Here is a 26,643-nt window from a genome sequence, read left to right as displayed (position 1 = left end):
GCAACTCGACTCCGTCTCGTTGCGTACTTTTTTGTTCACGACACGCTGTGGGGTCATCTGTTAAATAAAATGTGTTAGCTGATCACCTTATGATTATGATTTTTGTAAGTTTACTTTTTGTGTGCTTTATCTCTCAATTATCCTGGCTTTGATCTATATATGGTCTGACAGACGGGTCACTGATTTGACCGACGCTAATTTTTTTTAATTTGAATAGACGCGACTTGATGTTTTAGATGATCTGTAAGTGGCTCAATGACATAATCTGTGAATAGACCATTCCACCTATAAGCATACGCGCGCACTCACCATGGAAACCTACCTCAACTACCGTCATGCAGCGCGTGCATTGGTCAAAACAGAGTGAGCTTTTTGTGTAATTCAATAGTTGAAAAGTGGAATTCAATAAAAGCACAGGTGTACCACGAATTTTTTCCCAACGCGAATCATATCTTTCAAAGTTAAGCTGAGAAAATCAAAGTTCTCATAAAACCAATTCTATGAATCGATTCGTTTAGAAGAAACTTTCGCCCTGAGAATAAGTCTGAATTTGCCAGAAGTTGAAACACTTTCTAAGCCCTTGACTCTTGCGAGTAGGACACAAACGGCGACGAAAGTCAAAACACCAACATGACTTTTCTTGCCGCAGAAAGACAAAAAACATGAATAAAAACACAATCGTTACGTATATTTTAAACAAAATACAAGAATTCAAAGAGTGTACGACGGCCTACAACACCAGAAAAAAGGATCGAAGTTGCTACCCACCAAGCGTAAAAAATCCTCCTGTACCACAGCCGGTTTCTAGATGGTTCAGTGAGCTGTCTGTTTCCGGAACTCACGTTCAACAACTCACCAATGAGCATTGTTGTCAACCTTCATGTTTACTTCCCAGCCGGAGAAAGTCATGATTTCCTCAAATTTGAACGGACACCTGTTTTGAAGTGAAAACTATTTTCTGTTTTGATCTGTCCATTTTCTCATCTCAGAGGTTAGAGCTACGAATCCTCACAGATTTGGTGAGGCGATTGCTTCGTGCTCAATCAGATAAATATCCAGCTATTAATTGTACAATCGAAAATAAAGATGCCTCCATAAACCTGTTCTGAACGTGATAAATCGCAAGTAAAAACACTGCTCGCGTCTCATTGGCTGGTAAAATAACAACTACGTAATGGCTTCTTCGCTAACTAAAAATAGCACATAAAAAACCCTTCAACCATAAAAAGAATTTGACCATAGGATTGAAAAAATAATTCATCAACGATTCGTTTATTCCACGTTAAATTTCACATTAAAAACGATATCGTTTTTCGCCTGAAATTTACCGTGGAATTTCCTTATCGATTATGAATTTCTCTATAATATAAATTTTTTATTATATTTTATTTGTATCTAAAATAATCTGATTTATGAGTTGATTTTGAGATGATCTGTGATTTGTTTTGTGAGATGATCTGTGGAATAATCTGTTAGTTGATATTGACCGAGATGATCTGTGAGGAAATCAGTGGAATAATTCCTGAGTTGATCTCTATATAATAAAAAGTGAATTTATGTGCCATGATCTAAACAGTGAGATGATCCGTGTGCTTATATTAGAGCGTTGTTATTTTTTCTAGGTAGATCTCCTTACCGTCATGGCCGTGACGGGATTCGCCATGCAGGGCCTCGGTATTGACGGTCCGCAAGTCACTTATTATCAGGTGTCGACTGCTTTGTCCATACTACGTTGGGAGTTTATTGTGGAATCCATAGGCCGCCAGGTAAGAATGGAAAAAAAGCTAGCCTGTCTGTCTGTCTGTCTGTCTGTCTGTCTGTCTGTCTGTCTGTCTGTCTGTCTGTCTGTCTGTCTGCCTGCCTGCCTGCCTGCCTGCCTGCCTGCCTGCCTGCCTGCCTGCCTGCCTGCCTGCCTCCCTCCCTCCCTCCCTCCCTCCCTCCCTCCCTCCCTCCCTCCCTCCCTCCCTCCCTCCCTCCCTCCCTCCCTCCCTCCCTCCCTCCCTCCCTCCCTCCCTACCTCGTTCCCTCCCTCGTTCCCTCCCTCGTTCCCTCCCTCCCTCCCTACCTCCCTCCCTCGTTCCCTCCCTCGTCCCCTCCCTCCCTACCTCATTCGTTCGTTCATTTGTTTATTATTTATTTATTTATCTATTTATTTATTTACAGAGGTTTGACGGTCCTAGTTCTTCAGATGCGGCTCATATTGACCGCCCGAGACGCCCTAGAACAGCCCGATACGTGAGGTTTTGGCCCATTAAATTTTCAAGTCAGATGTGTGCGCGAGTGGAGATTTATGGCAGAGAAGGTCCATAAAAAAATGCCACTTCTTTAATTGCATTACGGCTAAGTTCAAACGTCGCATTATGCATGAGCTGTATTTAATGGAAAAGCATGCAAATTAAGGTGATTGACAATTGACTTGATTCGTTTGCATCGAATAAGGCTTACGGATGATACGACGTTTATTGAATACGGCGCCTTTTTTGCTTTAACTTCAGGATTCATTATAGGAGCGATTCCTATACGGCTGTTTTCACTGTTCAATTTTTACTTTATAACATGATTAAATATTTATCATTTTTTAGTGTATTAGTTCATTTTGGTTAAAATTCAAAGGAATCTTACATTTAGCTGTCTAAGCGCGCTTAGTGTCAGGCCAAAACAAAACTTTTATTAGAAATCACTGTGATCAGATCAGTGAGCAATTATATTTGCAAGTGTGTATTGATCTAGAATTATTATATTTCTTTAGCTTCTCCGTGTGAGAATCCCTCTGACGGAGGTGCAACCGCACAGATTGGAATGACATCTGGGTACATCAACAGCTCACGCATAACGGCGTCTTCCTCCCTGGGGGCAGACTATCAGCCATATTACGGAAGACTTAGTACTAACCTAGGCAAGGGAGCCTGGTGTGCTCTTGATCAAGATGATCGGCAGTATCTTCAAGTCGACCTTGAAGTACCGTATAGAATTATGGGATTCTCGACTCAAGGAAAACACCGTATGTCCGACGACACGATTGGTCATGCATGGGTGACGTTATACAATGTGTCGGTCAGCTCTCAAGGATATGATTGGAGTCTCATCCATGATGAAAGCAATGTGACTTTGGTAAGAGTGTCAATATTTTAACGTAAATGATCTAAAGAGGAACTGGATCTCCGAATTCCCGCTAGAAGTCGTGGTGAAACTATAAAAAAACAATTCCTCAAATTGCTTCTAGAATTTCAAATTGTTGCAGCCAATAATAAATTTTGATTTTGAACCAATTTCTCTAACGAAAGCCCCTACCCCCAAAGGGCATATAATAGGAAATCAGTGAATTCCAGATAAAAAGCCCTAGTGGTTGTAGAAAAACATCACTTTTCTGACTTTGTAATATTTCTTTCTGTCTGACTATGGCGCCAAGGAGTCGCTATTGAGTTGCTTGGATATCATGGTGCTGGCAATCACAAAAACTCCCTTAAAAACTTAAAATTATCACCAAAACAGAACTATGCATTTACAGGATATGCTGTGGCCGGGTGGATTTAAGGTCGGTTCTTAGGATGGTTCGGAGGCAGGAAGAGAGAACTATGAACTTCTTTTCACAACGAATGCTAGGACAACTAGTTTATTACAACACAACAACTATGACATACAGAATGTGGGGCTCTCCAAATAAGGAGACGATGCCTTAAAATAGAATGTAAAAGGCAAACAATAATTGTTAAACTGTTGACCGATAAATGCCAGATATTACACAAGTATGAAACATTCAATGCGAAGGCTAACCTCTGCCCTCAAACACACTCTACAGCTGCGCTATTACATTTTTTGTTTACAACTTGATATAAGGTGTACCTAGAATCCAACAATAAATCACAACAAAATCCTGTTCAATCTCAGCATCACATTACATGACACATGATCTTGAAACACAAACTAAAAGACAAACAATTTTAAAGCTAAAAATTCCTAAAATTCACTTTGTTACATGCAGTTATACTGTAAAATAACTAAAGTACAAAGTGGCAAACCAATGATATGCCACCATGGTTTCTTTTTAGCTCCTACCTATTACATCAGTTTGGAGTATAATCCTACATAGTGTCCATGAAGAGATTATAAATAGCGACAACAACAGCAACAACGACAATTACAATAACAATAACAGTCTTAAACTTTTACAGCTTGAATAGCTGTAAAATAGATGCAGGCAGGGCCAGTTAAAATGTAACAATGGTTTCTGTGCCTTTTTGTATTTGCCCTTGAATCAGCCAAGACTTGTGTTTTTACATGCGTTCATTTTACGATTCACTAAAACATAGAAATACATAAAATGCATGAATTACAAAAAGAAAGAAAAAATATTGAGAAAAACAACTTAAAATACAAAGATTACTGTGGTCCTTAAAACACTGTGGATCCTTTCATGTCTACTAGCTGACTAACTTTTTCACGGATTTTGGTTGCTTTTATACATAAACGAGAAACAGTTTCACATGTTTCTTTACAAATATTCTGTGAATAGGGTCACAAAAATAGCACGAACATTAATTGAACCGGACTGCAATGTACAATAAAAGGAAACTAACTTATTGAATTGGAACACAAAAGCCTATAGAAATAGACAATGATACTCTACATAAAACCTGTATGCAATCCGTTAATGCAACCTCCTCTACAAACTCACAACGATAACACATTATCATAGTGGTAAACCAGCATGAAACCTAACAGCCCTATTTCTTTATTGGACAACACCTGAATCAGGTGTTTTAATACTTTCCTGGTATTTGGCTTATTTCATGACTGTACAACTCACTCAACAAAGGTTTCGGCTCCTTGCAGGTATTTGCAGGCAACAGCATCTCTAACTTGACTGTTAAGCACTTGCTAGCGTCCCCTGTTGTGGGTCGTCTTGTAAGATTCCTTCCAACAGCGTGGTACAACCGCATCTGTATGCGGGTCGAGGTCTTTGGATGTAAAGGTATTGGTCCTATACTATGCAAACTGCACTATAGAACAAGTAGTGGTGTGCTGAAAGCACTATTGAAAGGGGTGTTTGGCTCAGTGACAGAAAAGGGGGGGGGGGGGGATTATCTTTTGTGACATTTGGCTTTCTGACTCGCACAGACGCAAATATCTGAGAAGGCACGCAAATATCCAAGAAAGTATTTCCTAAGAAGGATTTTTTTCTGTTTTTGGAGCAAAAAAGATTGGTAGGGGTATATATTTTTTTTTCATATAAAGTTTCTTTGGAAGCTAAAAGAGCTAGGTCCTCTACTGAACATCACGCATGGATATGCAATTTCCTGGTACTTGTTTTTTTTCTGCCATTATCTTCCTTAAATTAAAGATTCCGGTTTTCACAGCTGATTCTTTTTTTTCCATGGGACACACAATTGTAATAGTATACGTATAATGGGTAATGTGTGGCTAGAAATTAAGATGAAAATAAACTTTATTTTGCAATTTTATCCCAGTCTGTGACGAGCCGCTTGGAATGGAGAACCTTAAAATCCTTGACTCCGCTATAAAATCTCACAGTTGGGACGGTCCGTATTATTATAACTTTTATGCCCGACTTCACATTAAGCAGCGTTCCTGGCGGGCTGCTTTAGTAGTTAATCAGTTCCTGCAAGTTGACCTCGGTCCACAAACCAAAAGAGTAACAGGAATCGCAACAAGTGGGAGAAGAAATGCATGGGTGAGGCTATACACGCTTTCTTACAGCTTGAAGGAGGCCTATTGGGTGGACTATTACGAGAATGGAAAACCCAAGGTGAGTAAGACTATAAACGTAAGGTACCATTATGCATTTTATATCAAATGTTGATACTTTCGATATTGTGTTGCTCTTTGGATAACACATAATTGTCGACCTCATGTCTCCTGAAAACCCATGCATTAGCGTCTTGATTTCTAAATGAGGTTTATTGATTCTATTTCTGCGATGGTTATATACATGCTTGATTGTGATGATCACTGCCAAGCCGAAGTTATGCTGGTTATGGTAACTTGTCAATTTGGGTCGTGCGTAGACACAGGAGATCCATATTCGGGTCTGTGTGCGAAAGGGACTTCACTTGACTCTCAATAATTCCGTTGCTTTTTGGGTAGGTTGGCGAACTTGTGACGTGCTTAAAACCGTACTTCATGGCGAACTCTTCAAATTCCTTTCTTGAGTATTGTGGACTATTGTCGGATCGAATTACCTGAGGGATGCCTTGCTCGCAGAATATCTGTTTCATTATGTCGATGAGGGTCTTACTCGTGCATTTTTCTTTGGGGATCTTCCTTACGAATGGATACTTTGAGTAGTAATCCGAAATTAGAAGATATTCCAAGACTTAAAGAAAAAAATAGATCTGTTGCGATGGTGTGGGGATTTCATTTTGGATGAATGGTTCCTTACAGTGTTGGTTGGTATTGCTTACACGCGGTGCATGTCATTGTGGTTGTGTCAATGTCTTGATTGATATTTCTCCAGAAGACTGACGTTCTCGCTCTAAGCTTGGTTTTCTCTGCGCCGTGATGGGCCTCATGTAGCTTAAGGAGCACTTCACGTTGAAGGGCTGAGGGAATGATGAGTCTCTGGTCCTTCATCAAAACCCCATCGTCGAAAGCAATTTTATCCCTATAGGACCAATATGGCTTCATTGTTGGAGGTTCATGCTGTATTGTAGACGGCCAGCCTTTGTAAAGATTTCCTTGAGTGTGATTAATTCTTCGTCGGTCTTTGTCTTTCTTTATCTTTGTCAACATTGCGTTGCTGAATTTGGGACACACTTTGTGAATCTGGACATTCATGTCTTTGATAGGGTGCTTATCAGCCATTGAGAGCCTTCAAAAGGCTTCCGCTATTAGCATGTCTTTTCCTGGTATGTATTTTATAGTTAGATCATATGCTTGTAGTCTCAGGAGCATTTTCTGTAAAAGGGCGGTGCACCTGTAAGGTGATAAGAGGTATGCTCTCGAAAGGCTTGTGGTCGCTGTGGACGGTGAATGATCGACCAAATGGATATGGAATCTTAAGCATCCATAGACTACGGCTTACAGCTCTCTTTCGATGTTTGCATACCTTGTTTATACGTCGGTGAGCGCCTTGCTTGCGAAGGCAACTGGTTTTCCTTCTTTGGTAAGTTCTTATCCGTGCCCTTTTAACGAAGCGAAATAAGTGAATAAGTCGAAATAAGTGAGGATGGTTTCCTCACTGATGGACTGCTTGACCCTGTCGAAAGTTTTTAGGTAGTTGGCATCCCACTTGAACGATCGGTTCTCTTTTAAGATTTTCCTCAGTGGTAATGTGAGCTTAGGTAATGTGATGCTTAGGTTCGGAATGAAAGGGCTCATGTATGTAGCCAGCCCCAGATGTCTGCAACTCGCGTTGGTCGCTTCGGCTCTTCATTTCCTTGGGGGACCTAGGAATGGTCTGGCTTGACACCGTCTTAACCGCTTATGACCCCAAAGAAGTTGATTTTGTTTTGTTTGGTAAAGCATTTGTCGGAGTTGAGTTTGAGGCCCGTTTTCTGGCATCTCTGGAGCATTTCTTGAAGATTGCCTTCGTGATCTTCGGCTGTTTTACCAAAGACAACGATGTCGTCTGCAATGCCAACTACGCCCGTACAACCTTTAAAGGTCTTGGTCGATCTTGGCTTGGAAGATGTCTTGCGACATCTTCAGACCGAATGTCATTCTCTTGAAACGATATCTACCGAACGGCGAGTTAAATGTTGTAAGGTAGTTCGATGGCTGATCCAGGAATATGTTCCAGTATCTGCTTTTGGCATTAAGAATAGAGAAATACCTGGCACCAATTAGCTAAGGTAGGTTTTTTCTAGAGTAGGCGCTGCGTGGTGCTCTCTTTGCAATGCAGCATTCAGATCTTTTGGATCGAGGCAGATTCTTAGCTTCCCATTCGGTTTTCGTCGGTACACAAGACTGTTAACCCATGCGGTCGGTTCGCCCTCTCTGACTTTCGTGATTATATCTTGATCCACCAGCTTGTCAAGCTCGCGCTTGATGTCTTCTTTAAGCTGATAGGTACGCGCCTTGGAGCGTGGATTACTGCTGGAACAGTGGGGTCTAGGTTAATGTGATATTCCCCTTGGAAATTGCCAACCCCGTCAAAACAACTGGGATTTTGTCCAATCAGCTGCTCTTTGTTACCTTTGGGGCCTTTGCTTGTATAGTCGGGCCTTGGGCCTTAATTGGTGTTATCCGCGCTTCCTCTGCGATCACGTGTACGGTGCAGTTTAACGATATGTGCTTTTACTCAAGCGAGGTAGATCAATAATAGCTTTGCTCTGCGCATCTGTAACAAAAAAAAAATATATAGCTAGGGTACTCTCCCCTGAGTCCATACATTCTATGTCCCATGTGCAAAAACGGTTTATTCTTGTGCCTTCGTAAGCTGTCAATACAGTGTTCGATTTCGTTAACATGTTTTGCTTTGGTTGACCGTTTTCATCTTTGTTGAGAGGGAACATCATGCGATAAAGCCTTATTGGTATTATTTTCGCCTGTGCGCTAGTGTCAAGTTTTGCTTTTAGCGTAGTTGGCTTATCGTGCGCTTGGGGCAAGTTGATTTCTTTTTTAACGTACGCTTCATCTTTTGTAGATTTCGGTTGCCGACCCGGGTTAATTGTTTCAACACTGATTGTTTCAAAAGTTAGTGCCTCGAATTCCTCGCTCGTGTCATTGTCGTTGCCTTGTATTTTATTTACTCGCCTATTGCTTCGGCTTTGTTGCCTTTTCCTATTCGCTGCGGCGGTATAGTTGCTCGGAAATTTTTTAGGCGCGTTTCTAAGGCTTGCTCTCATAACTCATCCTCCGCAATTTCCACATTTTCGATTTTGGTTTACTGGAGAATTCCGGTTTCCCAAGTCCTTATTCGGGGTTTCTGATTTTTCTTTAATATGTATGCCGGCTGTTTCGCTGGTGTTGTGAAGCTGGGCGACATGGGCTTGCGTGGCTTCATATGTCCTGGCACAGCCAACCGCTTCATCGAGTTTCAAGGTTACATCTTTTTCTAATATCCGTTCCTGTCTATAGTTAGTACGTGGCGCTTAGTGGGTTTTGAATTTCTCCCAAAAAACGAAACTGTTATAGATATCGGCTCCTCCAAACGAGGATATTTCGATGCTTCCTCGGTCTCGTTTTTCTTTGAGAAGGGGCCGGTAAATACTAGGTTGCAATATTGTTTAAAGCGATTTAATTCATCATTTATGTCCTCTGCAGACTAGTTCATTTCAGGCGGAGTGAACCGGATGCCATGGTTGTTGACACAACATGCAAGACGAAAGGCTGATTTCTTTATTTATTTCAACTCTTTGCAACTAAGCGGCGATCGTAGAGCGCTCTTCCTTATGTTATTCTGACACCATGTAATGAGTTCTAAATGAGGTTTATTGGTTCTACTTCTGCGATGGTTATATACATACTTGATTTCGATCATCACTGTTAAGCGCTAGTTGAGAGAGAGGGTTAATAAGTGTCGGATTACAACTCAAGTCCTTGCGTGACATATGATATCATTATATTAAGAAAGCGTTTTTTTTTCCCATTCTTGGTTCAAGTGAGCATATTCCGCATTGCATCACCTTGCATTCCACCAAACTCTCAGTCCTCCCATCCTACTGTCATCCTACCTCTCTGACTCCTTGCCATCCACACCCTGTTTGCCACCGTAACCTTCTAATAATAATGAACCAATCTACGTGTATTTGTCGTGTTGCTATTCCAGTTGGCAGATAAAATAACTACATATGGTCCAGGGTACAGTGCTGTAACAGGCTTTAAATAGTGGGGGGGGGGGAGCATCATACAAAAAGGCTACTCCCCTCCTGGTCATTCCCTTGTGATTTATATATTGGAGTGGGGGTGGGGGGGGGGGGGGGGGGCACGTGACTCCATAGTTTCCGAACCCTGCGGCCCTGAGGGTACCAACAAAAAATTAAAGTTAATCTATCTATTTCAGGTGTTCAAGGCAAATACTGAGTGCTTATCTATTGTCAAGAACATCATACGATCTCCTTTTAAAGCTAAATATATCAAGATGGATATCAAAGGAGTGATGAATTATATAGATTTGCAAATTGAAATGTATGGGTGCACAGGTGAGACAATTAAAAAGGCCATGTGAGAACTTACCATTCAAAGTGTGTTCTTAAAATAACTTTAGTATTGGTACTATGGAAACAGACATCTATGTGGATGAAGAGCTCGACCATCTCCCGATAAGAGCGGTTATGAGGCAATATGTCAATACTCTTTTTAGTGGCGGCTAATCACGAGTAAGCTCCCCGGTGATAAAAATGATAATTTTAGTGTTGGAATTTAATGACAGTGTCTAAAACTTGCCTTTTCTTTTTGCAATACGTTTGGGCTTCTCAAGAAAAGATCTACAGAGTCTGCATCAAGCAAATTTTCACTCAAACAAAAAGGAAAAAAAAAGCAAAGCACAATTACCTTAATATGATATATGAAACAAAGCACTCCAAGTTGCTATTATTAGAAGTCATAAAGGCGCGCTCGGGGAGATAGTGGTTTTTATCTCGCTTTCAGCCAGTTCAGCCTGCTTCTATTCGTTCACTCAGTGATGCATAAGGAACTATTGTATGAGAACTGACGAGAAGAGGGGAGAGAAGGAGAAAACACCTGTATGAAAAACAAAAGCCGCACTGTACAGTATGCTTTTCTAAATAACAGACCACAGCTCTCCAACATTGTTTACTTGTCGCGCGAGGAGAGGTATCGCTACAGTTTTGTTGATGTTCGTGTCTTTTTTAGTATTGTGTTTGCCCTGACCATTGAGAAACATCCCTTTTGTAACTCAACACACAACGCTTGTAACAAAAAAAAAACATATACAACCTTCAATGAAAACATCTAATATGTTGACCAACATTAATTTGTAGACTACCGTAAATGACCTAATAAACGCCCGGGACGTTTATTAAATTTCGATGGTCCGAGGGGGGCGTTCATTCGATAGGAAGCGTTTGTTAGAAAGGGGCGTTTATTACAAAATGTTTTCTTTCGCCCTGAATCATCGGGTCAGTACGCAGCTCTTACAAGCTGCAATTAGATTGGGCAAATGAGCAATATCCGCACCTCGACACAAAGAACGAGAACAATAGAGACAAAAGAACTCCTTTGTAGAACAAAGATAATAAGAGACAAAGATAAATTAACTAAAATACTTTTCTAATAATCCTTGATTTTAACTTTTCCTTCGTATAAAAAGACGATTTGCTACTTTTTTGTTAATTGCCAATAAAATTCCAGCGAACTTGAAATTGTCGCGCCTGTTGCTTTTGGAGGAAAATTGTCAAAAAAAAACCCACAAGGCTTGATCCCGATTTTCAGTAAAAATGGTAAAATTGTCATTCTAATGTGAAGCCCGATAAATTCGGACGAGAGCAGGTTCTCCGATGGTTACCTTAAAAATCGATGAATCGATGATCTATTTAAAATCGTAATCCAAGAAGTCTAATTGTTCAAGAATCTACTAACTAGATGGTCAAGCTAAAACAAATAGGACTTGCATCTTTTCAGAGTTTTAATTGATCAAAAAACTTGCCTTTTGCATTGGCACGTGCGCGCTGTTTGCCAATATTGCAATTTGCACTCGATTTCTTCACGAGAGATACGGAAAAAGCTACATCTTTGATCCATATAAAACGTTGAATTGATGAATTGATTAATGATCATGGAGACAAATTTGTAGGGCCGGAAATCGAACATTGGGATTAAAAACGACAAACCAGTCGGTTTTAAAGTTTTACCTGGAAAAAAAGGATCCTGAGAATCCAAGTATCCGAGGGTCCTGAGAATTCTTAAATTATTTAGAAAATAAATTATTAAGAAAATAAATTCTCCTTTCCTTTAAATATGCACTGGCTACCCAGCTATGAAATGTTTTTTTCCGTAGACTTTGTCGCGACCAGAGCTAAGAATTACAGAGTTTGTGTGACAATTTAGTTGTGTGACAATTCAATCGGTGATCGTGGTCGTTAATGGAGCTGGTCGCTTACGAGAGCGGAGCTCAGAGAGTTTCGACTAGTTGATTTGTTAATCTATGTAAGTGTGTCAGAAATGTTTAAACCGTTTTGATTTGATCCAAACATAATGTAAAAATGCTGATTATACATTTCTGAAATAATACTTTTATATTTAAAAGAATATCAGATGGCAGCATGGCCTTCTTTTATGGTTTTATTTTTTTCAGTTTGTCTCGATGCACTTGGCCTGGACGACGCCAAAAAATATCCCGATTCAATATTCGCCGCTAGCAGTTCCGAATCCACTGATGGCTACCATCCATATATGGCAAGGCTGGGTGCGCATGCGCACGAAAAATCATGGTGCGCGTCGACGAAAAGTGAAAATCAGTGGCTTAGTGTCACTCTTTCGAAAGCTTATCCTATCAACGGTTTGGCGGTCAAAGGAAACGAGATACTGGATCAATGGACACAAACAATCAAGATCGAATACACCGATGATCTTATACACTGGTACTCACTCAGAGAAAATGACCAACCGGTAAGATCTTTATATTGCTTCGTATATAATGGACAACAGAGGCTACGAAAACTAGACCGGAAGAATTTGGCGCGCGCATGACTACCACGTAAGGAGAAATGCCGAAACGCTCTTTTGCAATTTACCGATATATGAAATCGATTGAGAAAATGTTGTCGTCAACAGTCTTCGCGACTACGCGACAAGCTCGCATGTAGGCATAGGTAAAAACCGCTGAAGCCCCTAGCTCCATATATTAGCCCCGCGTCTAAGCCTGAAGTTATGTATATAAAAAGTATGAAAAAAATCTCCCGCCCTATTTCTTGACAGTACTGTTCGAAAGCTTGTTAACATTTCGGGCACTCAACTTGCCAGGCTAATGCATGTAGTTTGCGCGTGTAGTTTTAGTGTAGTACATACGTGCAATTCCATTTGAGCACACAGTGTAATACACGCAAAACTAAGGTGTGTGTGTGTGTGTTTGAACCAACTCGACAACAAAATACTTGGAGTTCTATAAAAAAGATTTTCGACATGATTTTTTTATTTATATTTTTCCTAACTTGTATAAAACAAGGGTCCTTTCAGTCGTAGAACTGCCATTTGTCAATCACCACTTACCGTTTGCACTGATAACGTTTTTTCTGTTTTCTTTTTTAAAATAGGTGTTTGTACAAACATGGTAGTTCGTTACCGTCTCTGTTGTAAAGACAACAACATTGACTTGACATTAAAAAGTTTCGATGATGTGTTTTTTTATATTCAATTTTAGATATTTCCTGCCAATCAAAACAGCACTGAAATTATCAGTATCAACTTCAAAGAAACATTTCTTGCTCAAAAATTGAAGATATATACCTACCAATGGAAGGACCTCGGATGCTTAAAGATCGAACTGTTCTTTGGTTGTGACGGTGAGTACTTTCACAAACTCATTGTAATCTACTGTGAAGCTTTAGGTTTCGCCTTTTCTGCTATTTTCAATTCAATTTCTTTTCTCTCTTTCTGGTGTTCTGCCCTAAGACAGGTCCGGTCCCTATAGCACCCATCCTCTTATAGCATTTCTCTTGGCCCTCATGTAAGAGCGCTCCTGCTACTTTATATAGTCCAACACTCCAGCGGGTCTTCTCCCATGAGTCTTATGCCTCCAACCCTTACTTCAATGACCGTGACTAGAAAGTCTCCGTGCCGTATAGTGTGACCAAACCATGCTCTCTGTCTTGTCGAATTGTTTCCACTACCGATCTTTCTTCTTTGACCCTTCTTAGTACATAAATAGCTATAAATAAAACCCGGATGTCTTGTATGACGTGTTTTTTAGACTCGATCCCTTTTATGTGCAGATTGCATGGACGAGATCCCTCTCTATGAGTACGGCCCCAGAACGACAGAGATGACAGCCTCCAGCTACTTCGGGCCAGGCTTTGAGCCCTACCTCGGCTCTTCGCGTCACGCAAGTGAACTCCATGGCTGGTGTGCAGGCTCAGACGTGGGCCAGCAGTTTTTGCAATACAGCTTCAAGGTAGCCAATAAGATCACAGGGATCACCACTGAAGGACTAATTACATCACCACACGATGGCAATGCATCATGGGTGAGCCGGTTCAGGGTTGAGTATAGTCTGGATGGGAGAACATGGAGTAACTACACGGAGCGAGGACAAGTTAAGGTAAATCAAACGAGTGAGCATGTTATCATTGAAAGCGAGCTTTTAGCATATTCCTTATTCTCATCCTATTTAAGGGGCACTCTCTCAAAAATATTCAAAACCCGCCTTACGCGGATAAAAATTGATACAAAATGGTACATTTAGGTTTCGGTGCAGGCTCAAACCTTGAAATCACATAAATAAACCAACTAGATCCTTTGCATGACATTCCTTTTTCGGAGAATTAGTAATCAGGAAGTCTACGATGTTACGTACTTTTCCATAGTTTATTAAACTTTCTTATTACAAGCGTGGGAGTGCCCCTTTAAAACAAGTGATCAAATAATCGGATTAATAACAAAAATTCAGTAAATAATGATAAAAAAAAGATTTTTCAATTGAATTGGAAAATTGTCATTCATTGTTTTATTTTTTTTTTTTTTTTGGATAACTAATGCACTTTGTACATCTCTCCATTGTTATGCAAGGTTGTATAACAAATAAACGGTGTCCTTTTTGTCGAATATATAAATATACATATTTTCATATGCTGACTGGCTGACATTCCTGGTTTTCTGTCGGCCTTGTTTTACAGATTTTCCATTCGGGCAGATTTTCAACGTTCTCCTCGCTGAGGGATACGACTGCGCGCAACGTCAAAATCGTTCCAATCACTTGGACTGGATGGATATGCATGAAAGCAGTCTTACACGGATGTGCCGGTAGGTCTAAAATAGTTTTCTTCATCCGCTGAGATTGAACCGCACTGCACGCATTTACCCAGGGAGGGGGGGGGGGGGGTTGCAGGGGATGCGAACGCACCCCCCACAACGGCCGAGAGTCCACTTTTGGTTCTCAATAGACATACTATTTGTAGACGGAACTAAAAATCACAAGCGAGATCACTCTGGTATGTAGTCAAATCCGACAATAAACGTTACGTGGAGATACTGAAAAGGCAGAAAAAATCCCTTTTTGTTCTTTCGGAGGTGGTTAGATTTTTATCAGAGAACTCCCTCCCTCCCCCTCCATCCTGGAAAAATTAAGTCCACTTTTTCGTTTTTTGCACCCCTCCCCCCCAAAGAAAAATCCTGGGTACAGGCCTGTGACTCGTCACGATATAGCGCCTGCAAATAGACAACCCATATGGAGTAAATATCCTTAGACTTCACCTTCAAATAGCCGCTGTATCTACAGCTTGTGGGTAAGATAAAAGAGCCTTTTCCTAAATTTAAAACTTAAAAAACACTTTTGAAGTGATTGTAGTACGTGATTTCATGCTTACCCGGAATTCCCCCAAATTTGGCACACAGGAAATAGACATCCTCATCTTCAGCACTACCCCATTAATAATGTCAGATTTCAAAAAGTTTTTTAGATAATTGGGCCAAACCGGCCATATTTTGCTAATCTAATACCTTAAAAGACTTCGTCACATAACAGGTAACCCAATGATTCACTTCAAGTGCGATCGAGGAAAAATTACGTTGGAATGTAATATGATTTACTCCCATCTTTCTATTTACCGCATATACTACCCATTTTAGCTTCGTTTTGGTAGAGATTGAAAACACATGAAAGAAACCTGTCGATTGTTTTTTCTCGATCTCTGTTAAATAGAAGTTCTCGATATTTGCTTAGCTCTTAGAACGCTACTCCATACAATTTATTGACGATTTCAAAAGTACTTGACGGCCGCGGTCTATTGCACAACGGTGCAATATTTGTCTAGAATCTTTGGTAGTTTCTAAAGTGTGTTAGTAATTATATCGAGTGTGATTTTTCGTGCAGAATGCTCATCTCCACTTGGGTTAGAGAGCCACAAAAGTACCATGGGACTGCGTTCCTCCACTAGCCACGGTCACCAGGAAGCTAACGAGGGAAGGTTACATAACGTCGACCGAGGCTTCAGTGCTAGAGACCCAGGATGGGACATGCCAGTGTTTCTTGAAGTTGAAATCAGGAATGCGAGGCAACGAACGGTAACTGCCGTAGCTGTCCAGCCAAACTATCAGTCAGACAAATGGACCTACTGTTACTACATCACGTACAGCCCGCGTGGTATTGAATTCTATGACTACACGGAAGGTGGGAGAACGAGAATATTCAGAGGCTACCGTGATAGAGAAACTGCCGTCAAGTCTGCACTGAGCCAACCTATTGTGCTACGGTTTTTAAGATTTTATCCTACCAGATGGTATGAATACCCAGGACTGCGTGTGGAGCTATATGGATGCGAAAGTAAGTTAACGGCTTGCAAATGTCCGTGGAATCCCCTGTATTTAATCAGCAAAATACGAAAAGCCTACTTTGTCTCCGCCATCTTAGATACCGTGATTATTCGGGGCAGGCGCTTGTTCATATTTTCCCCTAAGGCAAGGCATTTATTCGGGGAGGAGCATATATAATTACGGTTTGTAGCTTGATGGGGCATTGTGACTAGGTATTGAAAAGTATGGGACATGTTTCCAATACCTAGTCAACATGCCCGATACATTCCAATACCTAGTCAACAAGTCCCATATTTTCCAATACCTGCTCAACATGCCCCATGGTGAAGTGGTGACTAGGTACTGGAAAGTATGGGGCGTGTTGACTAGGTATTGGAAAGTATGCGGCATGTGGACTAGGTATTGGAAAGTATGGGACATGGTGACTAGGTATGGGAAAGTATGGGGCATGGTGACTAGGTATTGGAAAGTATGGGGCATGGTGACTAGGTATTGGAAAGTATGGGGCATGTTGACTAGGTATGGGAAAGTATGGGACATGGTGACTAGGTATTGGAAAGTATGGAACATGGTGACTAGGTATTGGAAAGTATGGGGCATGTTGACTAGGTATGGGAAAGTATGGGACATGGTGACTAGGTATTGGAAAGTATGGGGCATGGTGACTAGGTATTGGAAAGTATGGGACATGTTGACTAGGTATTGGAAAAAAAGGGACATGGTGACTAGGTATGGAAAAGTATGGGACATGGTGACTAGGTATTGGAAATTATGGGGCATGTTGACTAGGTATTGGAAAGTATGGGACATGGTGACTAGGTATTGGAAAGTACGGGGCATGGTGACTAGGTATTGGAAAGTATGGGGCATGGTGACTAGGTATTGGAAAGTATGGGACATGTTGACTAGGTATGGGAAAGTATGGGGCGTGTTGACTAGGTATTGAAAAGTATGGGACATGATGACTAGGTATTGGAAAGTATGGGGCATGTTGACTAGGTATGGGAAAGTATGGGACATGGTGACTAGGTATGGGACATGGTGACTAGGTATTGGAAAGTATGGGACATGTTGACTAGGTATTGGAAAGTATGGGACATGGTAACTAGGTATGGGAAAGTATGGGACATGGTGACTAGGTATGGGACATGGTGACTAGGTATTGGAAAGTATGGGACATGTTGACTAGGTATTGGAAAGTATGGGACATGGTGACTAGGTATTGGAAAGTATGGGACATGGTGACTAGGTATTGGAAAGTATGGGGCATGGTGACTAGGTATGGGAAAGTATGGGACATGGTGACTAGGTATTGGAAAGTATGGGGCATGTTGACTAGGTATTGGAAAGTATGGGACATGGTGACTAGGTATTGGAAAGTATGGGGCATGTTGACTAGGTATTGGAAAGTATGGGACATGGTGACTAGGTGTTTGAAAGTATGGGGCATGTTGACTAGGGATTTGAAAGTATGGGACATGGTGACTAGGTATTGGAAAGTATGGGACATGGTAACTATGTGTTGGAAAGTATAAGACATGGTGACTAGGTATTGGAAAGTATGGGACATGGTGACTAGGTGTTTGAAAGTATGGGGCTTGTTGACTAGGTATTGGAAAGTATGTGACATGGTGACTAGGTATTGGAAAGTATGGGACTTGGTGACTAGGTATTGGAAAGTATGGGTCGTGTTGGCTAGGTATTTGGAAAGTATGGGACACGTTGAATAGGTATTGGAAAGTATGGGACATGGTGACTAGGTATGGGAAAGTATGGGACATGGTGACTAGGTATTGGAAAGTATGGGGCATGTTGACTAGGTATTGGAAAGTATGGGACATGTTGACTAGGTATTGGAAAAAAAGGGACATGGTGACTAGGTATGGAAAAGTATGGGACATGGTGACTAGGTATTGGAAATTATGGGGCATGTTGACTAGGGATTTGAAAGTATGGGACATGGTGACTAGGTACTGGAAAGTATGGGGCATGGTGACTAGGTACTGGAAAGTATGGGGCATGTTGACTAGGTATTGGAAAGTATGGGACATGGTGACTAGGTATTGGAAAGTATGGGGCATGATGACTAGGTATTGGAAAGTATGGGTTGTGTTGACTAGGTATTGGAAAGTATGGGACAAGTTGACTAGGTATCGCAAAGTATGGGGCATGTTGACTAGGAATGGGACATGGTGACTAGGTATTGGAAAGTATGGGACATGTTGACTAGGTATTGGAAAGTATGGGACATGGTAACTAGGTATGGGAAAGTATGGGACATGGTGACTAGGTATTGGAAAGTACGGGACATGCTGACTAGGTATTGGAAAGTATGGGACATGGTGACTAGGTATTGGAAAGTATGGGACATGGTGACTAGGTATTGGAAAGTATGGGGCATGGTGACTAGGTATGGGAAAGTATGGGACATGGTGACTAGGTATTGGAAAGTATGGGGCATGTTGACTAGGTATTGGAAAGTATGGGACATGGTGACTAGGTATTGGAAAGTATGGGACATGGTGACTAGGTATGGGAAAGTATGGGGCATGTTGACTAGGTATTGGAAAGTGTGGGACATGGTGACTAGGTGTTTGAAAGTATGGGGCATGTTGACTAGGGATTTGAAAGTATGGGACATGGTGACTAGGTATTGGAAAGTATGGGACATGGTAACTATGTATTGGAAAGTATAAGACATGGTGACTAGGTATTGGAAAGTATGGGACATGGTGACTAGGTATTGGAAAGTATGCGGCATGTGGACTAGGTATTGGAAAGTATGGGACATGGTGACTAGGTATTGGAAAGTATGGGGCATGGTGACTAGGTATTGGAAAGTATGGGACATGGTGACAAGGTATTGGAAAGTATGGGGCATGGTGACTAGGTATTGGAAAGTATGGGACACGTTGACTAGGTATTGGAAAGTATGGGACATGGTGACTAGGTATGGGAAAGTATGGGACATGGTGACTAGGTATTGGAAAGTATGGGGCATGTTGACTAGGTATTGGAAAGTATGGGACATGTTGACTAGGTATTGGAAAGTATTGGGCATGTTGACTAGGTATTGGAAAGTATGGGACATGGTGACTAGGGGTTTGAAAGTATGGGGCATGTTGACTAGGGATTTGAAAGTATGGGACATGGTGACTAGGTATTGGAAAGTATGGGACATGGTAACTATGTATTGGAAAGTATAAGACATGGTGACTAGGTATTGGAAAGTATGGGACATGGTGACTAGGTATTGGAAAGTATGCGGCATGTGGACTAGGTATTGGAAAGTATGGGACATGGTGACTAGGTATTGGAAAGTATGGGGCATGGTGACAAGGTATTGGAAAGTATGGGGCATGGTGACTAGGTATTTGGAAAGTATGGGACACGTTGACTAGGTATTGGAAAGTATGGGACATGGTGACTAGGTATGGGAAAGTATGGGACATGGTGACTAGGTATTGGAAAGTATGGGGCATGTTGACTAGGTATTGGAAAGTATGGGACATGTTGACTAGGTATTGGAAAAAAAGGGACATGGTGACTAGGTATGGAAAAGTATGGGACATGGTGACTAGGTATTGGAAATTATGGGGCATGTTGACTAGGGATTTGAAAGTATGGGACATGGTGACTAGGTACTGGAAAGTATGGGGCATGGTGACTAGGTACTGGAAAGTATGGGGCATGTTGACTAGGTATTGGAAAGTATGGGACATGGTGACTAGGTATTGGAAAGTATGGGGCATGATGACTAGGTATTGGAAAGTATGGGTTGTGTTGACTAGGTATTGGAAAGTATGGGACAAGTTGACTAGGTATCGCAAAGTATGGGGCATGTTGACTAGGTATGGGACATGGTGACTAGGTATTGGAAAGTATGGGACATGTTGACTAGGTATTGGAAAGTATGGGACATGGTAACTAGGTATGGGAAAGTATGGGACATGGTGACTAGGTATGGGACATGGTGACTAGGTATTGGAAAGTATGGGACATGTTGACTAGGTATTGGAAAGTATGGGACATGGTGACTAGGTATTGGAAAGTATGGGGCATGGTGACTAGGTATGGGAAAGTATGGGACATGGTGACTAGGTATTGGGAAGTATGGGGCATGTTGACTAGGTATTGGAAAGTATGGGACATGGTGACTAGGTATTGGAAAGTATGGGGCATGTTGACTAGGTATTGGAAAGTATGGGACATGGTGACTAGGTATTGGAAAGTATGGGACATGGTAACTATGTATTGGAAAGTATAAGACATGGTGACTAGGTATTGGAAAGTATGGGACATGGTGACTAGGTATTGGAAAGTATGCGGCATGTGGACTAGGTATTGGAAAGTATGGGACATGGTGACTAGGTATTGGAAAGTATGGTGCATGGTGACAAGGTATTGGAAAGTATGGGGCATGGTGACTAGGTATTGGAAAGTATGGGGCATGTGGACTAGGTATTGGAAAGTATGGGACATGGTGACTAGGTATTGGAAAGTATGGTGCATGGTGACAAGGTATTGGAAAGTATGGGACATGGTGACTAGGTATTGGAAAGTATGGTGCATGGTGACAAGGTATTGGAAAGTATGGGGCATGGTGACTAGGTATTGGAAAGTATGGGGCATGTTGACTAGGTATGGGAAAGTATGGGACATGGTGACTAGGTATTGGAAAGTATGGGACATGGTGACTAGGTATTGGAAAGTATGGGGCATGTTGACTAGGTAAGGGAAAGTATGGGACATGGTGACTAGGTATTGGAAAGTATGGGGCATGGTGACTAGGTATTGGAAAGTATGGGACATGTTGACTAGGTATTGGAAAATATGGGACATGGTGACTAGGTATGGAAAAGTATGGGACATGGTGACTAGGTATTGGAAATTATGGGGCATGTTGACTAGGTATTGGAAAGTATGGGACATGGTGACTAGGTATTGGAAAGTATGGGACATGTTGACTAGGTATGGGAAAGTATGGGGCGTGTTGACTAGGTATTGAAAAGTATGGGACATGATGACTAGGTATTGGAAAGTATGGGGCATGTTGACTAAGTATGGGAAAGTATGGGACATGGTGACTAGGTATGGGACATGGTGACTAGGTATTGGAAAGTATGGGACATGTTGACTAGGTATTGGAAAGTATGGGACATGGTAACTAGGTATGGGAAAGTATGGGACATGGTGACTAGGTATGGGACATGGTGACTAGGTATTGGAAAGTATGGGACATGGTGACTAGGTATGGGACATGGTGACTAGGTATTGGAAAGTATGGGACATGGTGACTAGGTATTGGAAAGTATGGGACATGGTGACTAGGTATTGGAAAGTATGGGGCATGGTGACTAGGTATGGGAAAGTATGGGACATGGTGACTAGGTATTGGAAAGTATGGGGCATGTTGACTAGGTATTGGAAAGTATGGGACATGGTGACTAGGTATTGGAAAGTATGGGGCATGTTGACTAGGTATTGGAAAGTATGGGACATGGTGACTAGGTGTTTGAAAGTATGGGGCATGTTGACTAGGGATTTGAAAGTATGGGACATGGTGACTAGGTATTGGAAAGTATGGGACATGGTAACTATGTATTGGAAAGTATAAGACATGGTGACTAGGTATTGGAAAGTATGGGACATGGTGACTAGGTGTTTGAAAGTATGGGGCTTGTTGACTAGGTATTGGAAAGTATGTGACATGGTGACTAGGTATTGGAAAGTATGGGACTTGGTGACTAGGTATTGGAAAGTATGGGTCGTGTTGACTAGGTATTTGGAAAGTATGGGACACGTTGAATAGGTATTGGAAAGTATGGGACATGGTGACTAGGTATTGGAAAGTATGGGACATGGTGACTAGGTATTGGAAAGTATGGGGCATGTTGACTAGGTATGGGAAAGTATGGGACACGGTGACTAGGTATGGGACATGGTGACTAAGTATTGGAAAGTATGGGACATGTTGACTAGGTATTGAAAAGTATGGGACATGGTGACTAGGTATGGGAAAGTATGGGACATGGTGACTAGGTATGGGACATGGTGACTAGGTATTGGAAAGTATGGGACATGTTGACTAGGTATTGGAAAGTATGGGACATGGTGACTAGGTATGGGAAAGTATTTGACATGGTGACTAGGTATTGGAAAGTATGGGGCATGTTGACTAGGTATTGGAAAGTATGGGACATGGTGACTAGGTATTGGAAAGTATGGGGCATGTTGACTAGGTATTGGAAAGTATGGGACATGGTGACTAGGTGTTTGAAAGTATGGGGCTTGTTGACTAGGTATTGGAAAGTATGTGACATGGTGACTAGGTATTGGAAAGTATGGGGCATGTTGACTAGGTATTGGAAAGTATGGGGCATGGTGACTAGGTATTGGAAAGTATGGGACATGTTGACTAGGTATTGGAAAAAAAGGGACATGGTGACTAGGTATGGAAAAGTATGGGACATGGTGACTAGGTATTGGAAATTATGGGGCATGTTGACTAGGTATTGGAAAGTATGGGACATGGTGACTAGGTATTGGAAAGTATGGGACATGTTGACTAGGTATGGGAAAGTATGGGGCGTGTTGACTAGGTATTGAAAAGTATGGGACATGATGACTAGGTATTGGAAAGTATGGGGCATGTTGACTAAGTATGGGAAAGTATGGGACATGGTGACTAGGTATGGGACATGGTGACTAGGTATTGGAAAGTATGGGACATGTTGACTAGGTATTGGAAAGTATGGGACATGGTAACTATGTATGGGAAAGTATGGGACATGGTGACTAGGTATGGGACATGGTGACTAGGTATTGGAAAGTATGGGACATGTTGACTAGGTATTGGAAAGTATGGGACATGGTGACTAGGTATTGGAAAGTATGGGACATGGTGACTAGGTATTGGAAAGTATGGGGCATGGTGACTAGGTATGGGAAAGTATGGGACATGGTGACTAGGTATTGGAAAGTATGGGGCATGTTGACTTGGTATTGGAAAGTATGGGACATGGTGACTAGGTATTGGAAAGTATGGGGCATGTTGACTAGGTATTGGAAAGTATGGGACATGGTGACTAGGTGTTTGAAAGTATGGGGCATGTTGACTAGGGATTTGAAAGTATGGGACATGGTGACTAGGTATTGGAAAGTATGGGACATGGTAACTATGTATTGGAAAGTATAAGACATGGTGACTAGGTATTGGAAAGTATGGGACATGGTGACTAGGTGTTTGAAAGTATGGGGCTTGTTGACTAGGTATTGGAAAGTATGTGACATGGTGACTAGGTATTGGAAAGTATGGGACTTGGTGACTAGGTATTGGAAAGTATGGGTCGTGTTGGCTAGGTATTTGGAAAGTATGGGACACGTTGACTAGGTATTGGAAAGTATGGGACATGGTGACTAGGTATGGGAAAGTATGGGACATGGTGACTAGGTATTGGAAAGTACGGGGCATGTTGACTAGGTATTGGAAAGTATGGGACGTGGTGACTAGGTATTGGAAAGTATGGGGCATGTTGACTAGGTATTGGAAAAAAAGGGACATGGTGACTAGGTATGGAAAAGTATGGGACATGGTGACTAGGTATTGGAAATTATGGGGCATGTTGACTAGGGATTTGAAAGTATGGGACATGGTGACTAGGTACTGGAAAGTATGGGGCATGGTGACTAGGTACTGGAAAGTATGGGGCATGTTGACTAGGTATTGGAAAGTATGGGACATGGTGACTAGGTATTGGAAAGTATGGGGCATGATGACGAGGTATTGGAAAGTATGGGTTGTGTTGACTAGGTATTGGAAAGTATGGGACAAGTTGACTAGGTATCGCAAAGTATGGGGCATGTTGACTAGGAATGGGACATGGTGACTAGGTATTGGAAAGTATGGGACATGTTGACTAGGTATTGGAAAGTATGGGACATGGTAACTAGGTATGGGAAAGTATGGGACATGGTGACTAGGTATGGGACATGGTGACTAGGTATTGGAAAGTATGGGACATGTTGACTAGGTATTGGAAAGTATGGGACATGGTGACTTGGTATTTGAAAGTATGGGACATGGTGACTAGGTATTGGAAAGTATGGGGCATGGTGACTAGGTATGGGAAAGTATGGGACATGGTGACTAGGTATTGGAAAGTATGGGGCATGTTGACTAGGTATTGGAAAGTATGGGACATGGTGACTAGGTATTGGAAAGTATGGGGCATGTTGACTAGGTATTGGAAAGTATGGGACATGGTGACTAGGTGTTTGAAAGTATGGGGCATGTTGACTAGGGATTTGAAAGTATGGGACATGGTGACTAGGTATTGGAAAGTATGGGACATGGTAACTATGTATTGGAAAGTATAAGACATGGTGACTAGGTATTGGAAAGTATGGGACATGGTGACTAGGTATTGGAAAGTATGCGGCATGTGGACTAGGTATTGGAAAGTATGGGAAATGGTGACTAGGAATTGGAAAGTATGGGGCATGGTGACAAGGTATTGGAAAGTATGGGGCATGGTGACTAGGTATTTGGAAAGTATGGGACACGTTGACTAGGTATTGGAAAGTATGGGACATGGTGACTAGGTATTGGAAAGTATGGGACATGGTGACTAGGTATGGGAAAGTATGGGACATGGTGACTAGGTATTGGAAAGTATGGGGCATGTTGACTAGGTATTGGAAAGTATGGGACATGTTGACTAGGTATGGGAAAAAAAGGGACATGGTGACTAGGTATGGAAAAGTATGGGACATGGTGACTAGGTATTGGAAATTATGGGGCATGTTGACTAGGGATTTGAAAGTATGGGACATGGTGACTAGGTACTGGAAAGTATGGGGCATGGTGACTAGGTACTGGAAAGTATGGGGCATGTTGACTAGGTATTGGAAAGTATGGGACATGGTGACTAGGTATTGGAAAGTATGGGGCATGATGACTAGGTATTGGAAAGTATGGGTTGTGTTGACTAGGTATTGGAAAGTATGGGACAAGTTGACTAGGTATCGCAAAGTATGGGGCATGTTGACTAGGTATGGGACATGGTGACTAGGTATTGGAAAGTATGGGACATGTTGACTAGGTATTGGAAAGTATGGGACATGGTAACTAGGTATGGGAAAGTATGGGACATGGTGACTAGGTATGGGACATGGTGACTAGGTATTGGAAAGTATGGGACATGTTGACTAGGTATTGGAAAGTATGGGACATGGTGACTAGGTATTGGAAAGTATGGGACATGGTGACTAGGTATTGGAAAGTATGGGGCATGGTGACTAGGTATGGGAAAGTATGGGACATGGTGACTAGGTATTGGAAAGTATGGGGCATGTTGACTAGGTATGGGAAAGTATGGGACATGGTGACTAGGTATTGGAAAGTATGGGGCATGTTGACTAGGTATTGGAAAGTATGGGGCATGTTGACTAGGTATTGGAAAGTATGGGACATGGTGACTAGGTGTTTGAAAGTATGGGGCATGTTGACTAGGGATTTGAAAGTATGGGACATGGTGACTAGGTATTGGAAAGTATGGGACATGGTAACTATGTATTGGAAAGTATAAGACATGGTGACTAGGTATTGGAAAGTATGGGACATGGTGACTAGGTATTGGAAAGTATGCGGCATGTGGACTAGGTATTGGAAAGTATGGGACATGGTGACTAGGTATTGGAAAGTATGGGGCATGGTGACAAGGTATTGGAAAGTATGGGGCATGGTGACTAGGTATTGGAAAGTATGGGGCATGTTGACTAGGTATGGGAAAGTATGGGACATGGTGACTAGGTATTGGAAAGTATGGGACATGGTGACTAGGTATTGGAAAGTATGGGGCATGTTGACTAGGTATGGGAAAGTATGGGACATGGTGACTAGGTATTGGAAAGTATGGGGCATGGTGACTAGGTATTGGAAAGTATGGGACATGTTGACTAGGTATTGGAAAATATGGGACATGGTGACTAGGTATGGAAAAGTATGGGACATGGTGACTAGGTATTGGAAATTATGGGGCATGTTGACTAGGTATTGGAAAGTATGGGACATGGTGACTAGGTATTGGAAAGTATGGGACATGTTGACTAGGTATGGGAAAGTATGGGGCGTGTTGACTAGGTATTGAAAAGTATGGGACATGATGACTAGGTATTGGAAAGTATGGGGCATGTTGACTAAGTATGGGAAAGTATGGGACATGGTGACTAGGTATGGGACATGGTGACTAG

At 41.7% G+C, this 26,643-nt stretch overlaps 1 protein-coding gene across 3 annotated transcripts in view; it reads left to right on the top strand.

The window, feature by feature from the left end:
• Positions 1-26,643, top strand: part of LOC5502169 — a 108,331-nt gene that overhangs the window by 33,506 nt on the left and 48,182 nt on the right. For 2 of the 3 annotated variants that reach the window (XM_048729321.1, XM_048729323.1), the window contains 11 exons: positions 1,623-1,766; positions 2,164-2,302; positions 2,750-3,111; positions 4,834-4,972; positions 5,469-5,767; positions 9,965-10,103; positions 12,218-12,531; positions 13,283-13,424; positions 13,854-14,179; positions 14,754-14,880; positions 15,950-16,399. In XM_048729321.1, the coding sequence (XP_048585278.1) occupies positions 1,623-1,766; positions 2,164-2,302; positions 2,750-3,111; positions 4,834-4,972; positions 5,469-5,767; positions 9,965-10,103; positions 12,218-12,531; positions 13,283-13,424; positions 13,854-14,179; positions 14,754-14,880; positions 15,950-16,399 (2,581 nt within the window). Of the gene's footprint in view, positions 1-1,622; positions 1,767-2,163; positions 2,401-2,749; positions 3,112-4,833; positions 4,973-5,468; positions 5,768-9,964; positions 10,104-12,217; positions 12,532-13,282; positions 13,425-13,853; positions 14,180-14,753; positions 14,881-15,949; positions 16,400-26,643 lie in introns of those variants that run through there. The other variant, XM_048729324.1, reaches the window with a different exon arrangement.

Source organism: Nematostella vectensis, chromosome 6 (genome assembly GCF_932526225.1).
Source record: "Nematostella vectensis chromosome 6, jaNemVect1.1, whole genome shotgun sequence".
Classification (NCBI taxonomy): Eukaryota; Metazoa; Cnidaria; class Anthozoa; order Actiniaria; family Edwardsiidae; genus Nematostella; species Nematostella vectensis.
This window is presented reverse-complemented; position numbering and strand designations above follow the sequence as displayed.